The 8,153-nt window shown below is 40.5% G+C and overlaps 1 protein-coding gene across 1 annotated transcript; it reads left to right on the top strand.

Annotated features, from left to right (window-relative positions):
• Positions 1 to 795: 795 nt before the first annotated feature.
• Positions 796 to 4,524, top strand: SCGB3A2 (secretoglobin family 3A member 2). Its single transcript, XM_019414232.2, has 3 exons — positions 796 to 934; positions 3,815 to 4,017; positions 4,377 to 4,524. The coding sequence occupies exons 1-3, from the start codon at positions 880 to 882 to the stop codon at positions 4,398 to 4,400; spliced, it is 282 nt and encodes a 93-aa protein (XP_019269777.1). The 5' UTR covers positions 796 to 879; the 3' UTR covers positions 4,401 to 4,524.
• The last annotated feature ends 3,629 nt before the right edge of the window (positions 4,525 to 8,153 follow it).

Below are 8,153 nucleotides of genomic sequence, written 5' to 3'. Positions count from 1 at the left end.
GGGCAGAGAGAGAGAGAGAGAGAGAGAGAGCGAGCAAATACCAAGCAGATCCCACGTGGTTAGCCAGAGCCCAACCCAGGGCTCAATCCCATTAACCATGAGATCATGACCTGAGCCAAAATCAAGAGGTGGGCACTTAACCGACTGAGCCACCCAGACGCCCCAAAAGCATTTTGATTTTTAGATCCTGAGCCTATTATTCTATGTGATAGCACAAAGAAGGCACACCCTAGGGATTCTCAAAATAACTGGGAGATACTAGAAAAGAGATCTTGCCATGGTAGATGTGTGAGTGGGGATGGGGTGGGTGGAGGTAAATTCTAGAGTAATATGGCACTAAATGCAATGAAGCTGAGTCTGTATATACCACAGCTGATGGGACCATCTGATTGCTTCCACAGCTGGATAGCATGTCAGGTGATGTGACTCTGCCAACTTTAAATGAATAGAAAGCTGGAGGAAAACAGAACATTTGCTCCTTATTTAATCTCAATATTAAACTTCCCCTTTTTGCAATATTATTTCAAGAGAAGGACTCTTAGAGCTCTCTGCTCCTGCTGGCATCTCTGGGCAAGGAAGGGCTTTTATGAGAGGTCCTTGAGAATGCTTCAAGTGAAAGCTTTGTTTCTCATGGGAATATGAGGAAAAGCGGAAAAACCTCCAATTTGTTTAGTGAGGAAACATGACCTTCATGCTCTTCTTCTTTGGGGTGAGTCAAGTGGTAGTGACTGAAATTTAGGTCATGGCTGGTATATAAATATGTGCATGTGCAAAAAGCAGCTGTCACACTGCACAGCGAGTGGAGCCACTAGCTCAGTGCATTCACTGCCCTTTGCAATTCATTTTTAAACTCCAAGTAAATATCGCAGAAAACCTATCATGAAGCTGGTAACTGTGTTTTTGCTGGTGACCCTCAGCATCTGCAGTTACTCTGGTAAGTAGCCTAAACATATATTCCTCTGCTTTTCTGTTAATAGGAACATAACTAGTAAACCTAGGCTCCCAGGGGAATATGGTGGAGGGAGTTTTAGAACCATGGAATAGAAAGGTTAGAAGGGATTTCAGATACAGCAACCCCCTACCCCCATCCCAGCCTACCAAACTATAACCCAATAAAAATACTATCCTGAATGAATCCTACAGAAGAAGTTAGCCAGGGGCACCTGGGTGGCTCAGTTGGTTAAGTGTCCAACTCCTGGTTTTGGCTAGGGTCATGATCTCACAGTTCGAGAAATAGAGCCACACATTGGGCTCTTTGCTGACAGCAGGGAGCCTGCTTGGGAGTCTCTCTTTCCCTCTCTCTGCTCCTCTCTCACTCATGCTCTCTCTCTCAAAATAAATAAACTTAAAAGTTAGCCAACTCACACTAAATATCAACATTGTTGAACATTGTGCCCTTAGTTTTCTTATCTTCATTAATCTTGAGTCAGAATCTCACTTTGTAACTTCTTTCTTTTGAAACTGTATGGAGTTCATTTTTTTTTTTTTTTCTGTCACCTGTAGTCACTTGCCAGGTTGTTTCTCCTGAGACATTTCTACATTTATCTGTTCACACAGTTAACAGATAGTTGCCGAATGGCTACAACCTGTTGGGCATTTGGATAAACATGGGAAGATACAGATATGAGTCAGACACAAAGATTGTTTACAAGGTTCTTTTAATCTGACAGGGGAGCTAAGTCTTCTCCAGACAGAAGTTACTACGATGCTAGACTAATGCACAGAGACATATAGACATACAGCTCTGTGAGAGGACTAAGAGGCGAACAGTTCAATTTCTAGGTGGGGTATAGAAGTTGGATTCTTGGAGGAGAATGGGAACTGATCCATTCTTTTTGGAGGTATATTGACATCTGCAAAATGCACTGTGATAACCATTGCTCATTCAAAGAACAGGAGGCTTTGAGGGTCTTCCCCTGGAAGTATATAAGTATATACAGAGAAGACATTCATCAAAGCCTTAAAAATAAGTAGGGAGATTAATCATGAGAAACTGGATGCTGCCATACCCACATTGGCAACTTTGGCTTGTACTTTTTACTGAAATTTTGGATCAATTTGTAACTTAACCAGTCTTGGCTACTTTGTTTGTCTTTAGTGACTAGTGTCAAATATCTACAGAAAGAGGTGGCAATTGAAAGGTGGTTGGAGGAAATAAATATCCCTCCTCCGGGGGAGAATTTTGGAAGGAAATAGGTGGTAGAAGATGCAGGGAAGTAGATGTGTAGGCTCCTCTTGTATGATTTGAATGGGGAAATGAAAAGGACTCCTAAGAAAAATGAACTAGGGCAGGGTCTTTTTTTCTTATCTGTGTGCTCATGCATATGTGGGTTTACATATCTGCACCATGTGTTTTGTAAAAATATATATTGTATGTATTATCATTCTCTACATTTTCCTTCTTATTCATCTTCTATGTGAAAGGTATCTTTCTTTTTTTTTTTTTAAGTTTTTATTTATTTACTTTGAGAGAGAGAGAGTGCATGCAAGCAGGGGATGGGGCAGAGAGAGGAAGACAGAGAGAATCCTAAGCAGGCTCTGCACTGTCAGCTCAGAGTCCGACACGGGACTTGAACTCACAAACTGTGAGATCGTGACCTGAACCCAACACTAAGAGTTGCACGCTTAACTGACTGAGCCATCCAGGCATTCCTATGTGAGAGTTATCTTTCTAAAGCCAAAGATACAAAATGCAATTGTTCCATAAAGGAGCCTTGATACCTCCCCATTGCCCTTGGGAAAAAAAATCTCAAACTCATTAGTATGGCATTCAAAGCTCTGAAAAATCTGACCTCACCTGAGTTTTGCAGCCTTACCTCCTTTCCCCACCTCAGCATGCCTCACTAGAAGTCTGCACTCCAGCTACTTCTGAAAGGCTCACCAGCCTGTGTATGCACTTTCATCTTAACATTTTAGTGCTTTTGTTAATTTTGTTCCTTTTTATAACGCACCTCCCCTTCTTTACCTTATGATCCTGGAATTTGCTTAAAGACATGACTCCAACAACATCTCTCTGGGAAGATTGCTCCAACACTCTACCACATTAGAATTAGTCATCCCTTCTCTTATGTTTCCGCTGAGCTTAATCCATAATGTTAGCACAGCACATGCCTCACTGTGGCATACACAGATCTTTATTGTCCACTAGACTGTGTAAGTTCTCTGAGTGGAATAGCGTTGTTTTATTCAACTATGCATCTGCGCTAACTCTTAAAGAGTTGGAGTTCAGTTATATTTGCAGTGTGAAGTTGAATTAGTTGGAAGTTGAAGTTGAAACTCCCTGGACTCCCTGGACATGCATATCCCCAAATAAAGATTCATTATGGAATCTACTCTTTGGCCTCAAAGCCATGGGCTGTGGAGATAGCCACATGCAAAGTATATACCTATTCAGTCAACCACCAGTATCTACTGAGTGCTTACTACATGTCAGGGTCTGTTTTAGACAAGTGAATAAAACATATACTCCTTGTTCTCATGGAGCCTACATACTAGTAAGAGGATGAAGGCAAGAAATAAATAAACAAATATTTACTATTTTAGGTCATGGTAAGAAAAAATGAAGTTAGAGATGGGTGATGCTATTTTAGCTACCTTTCTGAGGAGGTAATATTTGATGAGAAACACGTAGCTATCTGGAGAAAGAACAGCTTAAGGAGGCAGAACAGCAGGTGCAAAAGCCCTGAGGCAAAAGTTTTCATGGGAAGTCAATTGGGGCAGGAATGGAGCCATTGATGGACACAGTGGAAGGTAGTGCAGTAACAGATAAGAATCAGATGTCCCTGTTTCACGTGGTTTTCCTTTTGCCCTGCAGCCACCACTTTCCTTGCCAACGGGTTGCCACAAGCTGTCAACAATGCCTTACCTTTACCTGTGGACGACCTTCTCCCCTTTTTGGATCCATTAAAGCTTGTTCTGAAAACTCTGGGCATTTCTGTTGAGCACCTTGTAGAAGGGCTAAAAAAGTGTGTGAATGAGCTGGGACCAGAGGCCTCTGAGGCAGTGAAGAAACTTCTGGTAACTATAGCTTGTGGGCTAATTTGTCTCTCCCCCCTCTCTCCCAACCACTCTGTTCTCACCTCCGGACATGTATTTCCCTTTTACTGACTGTACTCATATAAAGTTTGCGTGTCCAGGCATCTCAGGGAAGGTGCAACATCTACTTTTCTAGAAGGAATTTTTGAATGAAAGAGACCTGTGTTCTGGTTGTGACTTTATATTTCTCAGCTTAGGGATTCTTTGTTGAAACTTAACCATTCTGAGCTTCCATTTCCACATCAGCAAAATGGTGGTTAAATAGGTTGATGCCTATTTTTGGAAACATGCTAAGTACATGTAAGCTGCTTTATTTTTATTCTCGTCCTTCTGCCTTTCAGGAGGCCCTGTCGCATTTGGTGTGATGGCAGCACTAAGCTCTGATGGAGGAGAAGGGGAAGGTACTCCCCTTCTTGCGGGCTGGAACTCATTCCAGCCTAAGATCTGGTGACCCCTGAAAACAATGAATAAAGCAATGAATAGATTTCATTGTGTCCTATGTTTATTTCTGGAGTCTGTCTATTCAGAAGGGCCTAAGTAGATAATTTTTTGGGTCATAAACTCCAGAGAGCCTGTTGTTATCAAGAGAACCTACATTTTCAGGAAGACATGATTATGTCTTGCTTGAGTCTAAATTAAACATTCTCATTTTCTTCAACTGCTCTTCGACGATGTTTCCAGACACCTCAAGTTCCTATGCCCTTGTTTCTAAAGAAGCTTTTTAAATAATGCTTATTTATTTATTTTGGGGGAGGGAGGAAGGGAGAGAGAGAGAGAGAGAGAGAGAGAGAGAGCAAGCATGAGCACAGAAGGGGCAGAGAGAGAAGGAGAGAGAGAATCATGGAGCTTGATCTCACAAAACGTGAAATCATGACCTGAGTTGATATCAAGAGTCAAATATTCAACCAACTGAGCCACCCAGGCTAAATATATTTTTAAATATAAAATGAAAAGGGTGTTCAAAGTATTGTCTGACAAGCCTACTGTCTTTCACTGGTTTAGAGTCTACATCACCAGAGTGGGAGTTTCTCTTAAGTTTGTGGCTATACTATGGCCACTCCATAGGTCTTACAGACCCTGCCACCAAGTTAGGCCTTCACTGCATCATCCTTTGGCAACTAGTTTCTGAACTGTCCTTTCCTTTTCCCCATGCCACCATCTATTATGATACTAGAATTATCTTTTCAAGATATAATTGTAGTGATATACAATAACCTATAAAATGGATGTCCAGCTCCTTAGCATGGCCTACAGGCCCTTCATGACCTGGCCTTTGCTTACATGTCTTGTCTCGTCAATATTCCTTCCTTCCTTCCTTCCTTCCTTCCTTCCTTCCTTCCTTCCTTCCTTCCTTCCTTCCTTCCTTCATTATTCCTTTTGTGACATGTGCTCTAGCCCTATCACTGAGAAGATAATTAAATCTCTTTGCTGCTGCACTTTTATGCCTTAATGAAAAATCAGTAATGTCTTTCTTCCCATTAAGAATGTCTGCTCTGTTCTTCCTTCAGACCTGAGGTTGTGCCATTCTTGGGACTATTTTTCCTCAGATCCATTCCCCACCCTTCCCCTGCTTGGCTCTGTGATGCTAACCCCTACAGGTTCCCTGTCTCGGTTCCCGGGTTTCCAGGTCAGCTGACATTTGAGCTGCATTCTGACCCTGGGGGGTTCAGGCAGGACATAGGAGGTGGGAAGTGGGAAAAGCCTGAGTATAGCCTCCTCACCCTTCTACTTGGGAGAAGTCCCCAGAAATATCACATCTGAAACTCCATGTCCTGCTGGATAGGTCTGCATTGGTTCCAGCCTTTGCCAGGCGACTCCAGTGGCAGTGGTTACACCACCTCTTTTTTTTTGCTCTTCAGCTGAAGTTGCTAATGGCTTCCTGCTTTATCCATTCCAGGTTGCCTCACCATCACCTCTTTGACTGTTTAGATCTTCTATCATCTATTGAATCAATTCTGTGCATTATAGCCTCTCTGTTCCAAATGTTAAAGTCATTTATGTTTTCTGGTTGGTTCTTGATTAACATAATGTTAACTGACATCTCTATGAAGATTATCTTGATTTCCTGCTATTTTTTGAGCCCCGTGTTTTTTTTTCAACTAAAATAGTTGCACTTTGTGAAACTTTCTGTTTTCCTTTTTTGTTTCACCTAAGTCTGTAAGAATAGACTAGATTGCTCACCTACAATAATAGATAATCCCAAATTTCAGAGGCTTATATCCACAACATTTTAATTTGTTCTCACACTGTTTGATCATCTTGAGTTGCTTAGAGTTCTCTTCATGTTGTGTGAATTCTGTGACCAGGAACTGGTGGAATAATCTTTATCTTGAGCATTTCTGATCATCATGTCATGCAAAAAGAGAACTCAGTGAATCATAGGCTAGCTTTTAAAACTTTCCCATGAAAGTGATGTACATCACTTATAGTCCTGTTTCATTGGCCAAACCAAGTCACATGACTATGCTTGACTCATTTAGGAAACATAATGTCATTTACCACATTACTTGGCCACTTCAGAATAGCTGCCACCTGAGATACTTCATTCTACTTGAAATTTTCTGCTCTGTTGGATTATCTTTCCTTCCACCACTAGTGTTCTTCTTACTCTCTGCCCATTATTTTCAGTTTCTTTAAATAGCCATTATTATCCTGATTCCTCTGAATATTTATTCCTCTTCTCTTTTCACTTTGTGTATGGCTTTCATTGAGAGTCTCATGCATTCCCACAGCTGCCAATATAATTTCCATGTTAGGAGCTCTAAAATCTATAGCTATATTCCATATCTCTCTTTTGAGGAAAAGAGATGGTTACCTATTAGACACTTCCACCAGAAGTCCTTTTTTATGTTCACCTGAATTCACCTCCACCTGAACTCATTATCACTCAAAGCATGCTACCATATTCTAATTTCCTGTCTCAGTATATAGTACAACTATTTTCCTGATTGCCTAAGTCAGAAAGTTGAGAATCATTGTCAGTATGCCTTTTTCTCAGCCTTACTTTCTAATCTCTAAGAAAGTTCTGTTTATTATAAAACTTTTCTACATCTGTACATACATTTTTCATTATCGTTCCTGTTACTTATTTTCCCCAAACCTTGTCATTTCTCACCATACTACTGTGTTAGTCTCCCAAATGTCCTCTGTATTCCCAGAGCTGATCCCTTCCAATCCATTAGCCACACAGCAGAAAAGGTGGTTTCTTACCTCTCCCCACCCCGACCACTGCTTCAGACTTTTTGATAGTGTTTCATTGCTGATTGAAAAAAACATCAGATGCTATTCTAAACCAGCAGATATATTCATAACACATATTTCAACAGTCTTATTTTCATACTTATTTCTAAGTGTCCTTTCTAGATTCTGAAGTCAAATGGAGGGGAACTCAAACTTATTTATGTTGATAATCCTTAGCACATAGCACAGAGCCTGAATATAGTCTGTGTTGGGCTTGGTTTATTGAATGGGTAGATTTTCTGTTAGGTTTTATCTGGTTGGGGTGACCCTTTTGTTCTCTTGCATCATTCATATTATTAAGCTATTCATTGCTCTCATTCCAAGCTTGGTGCATTTGGCATATTTGAGAAGGATGACTCTCTATGCTTTCATTCAATCTGCTAAATAGAGAAAACTGAGTAATAGATTTAATATGGCAATCTTTGGGGAGTGGAGGTTTTTCTGGGAGTCTATCAAAAAGAGGATTGAATTAATAAGGAATCCAAGGACAGACCATGAGAAACTAGGCAGAAACTGATGATAAACATTATGGCAGAAATTGTTGATAAACTTACTATGAATGTAACAACACCAAATGCTGATGAGGTTGTAGAAAAATTGGATCACTCATAATTGCTGGTGTGAATGCAAAATAGTGTAACTTACTCTGGGAAAATCATTTGACAGTTTCTTGAAAAACTAAACATACATCCACCATATGACTCACTAATTGTACTGCTGGGCATTTATCTGGAGAAATGAAACATGTTTATGCAAGAACTTATTACAAACATTCATAGAAGTTTTATTTGTAGTAACCAAAACCTGCAAATAACCCCATTGCCCTTAAGTGGATGAATGGTTAAACCAACTGTTATACATCTATAGGATGGAGTACT

The sequence above is a fragment of the Panthera pardus genome, unplaced genomic scaffold (genome assembly GCF_024362965.1).
Source record: "Panthera pardus isolate Hobbes unplaced genomic scaffold, ASM2436296v1 HiC_scaffold_2, whole genome shotgun sequence".
Lineage (NCBI taxonomy): Eukaryota > Metazoa > Chordata > Mammalia > Carnivora > Felidae > Panthera > Panthera pardus.
The sequence above is the reverse complement of the archived record's forward strand: the minus strand, read 5'-3'. Positions and strand labels throughout refer to the sequence as shown.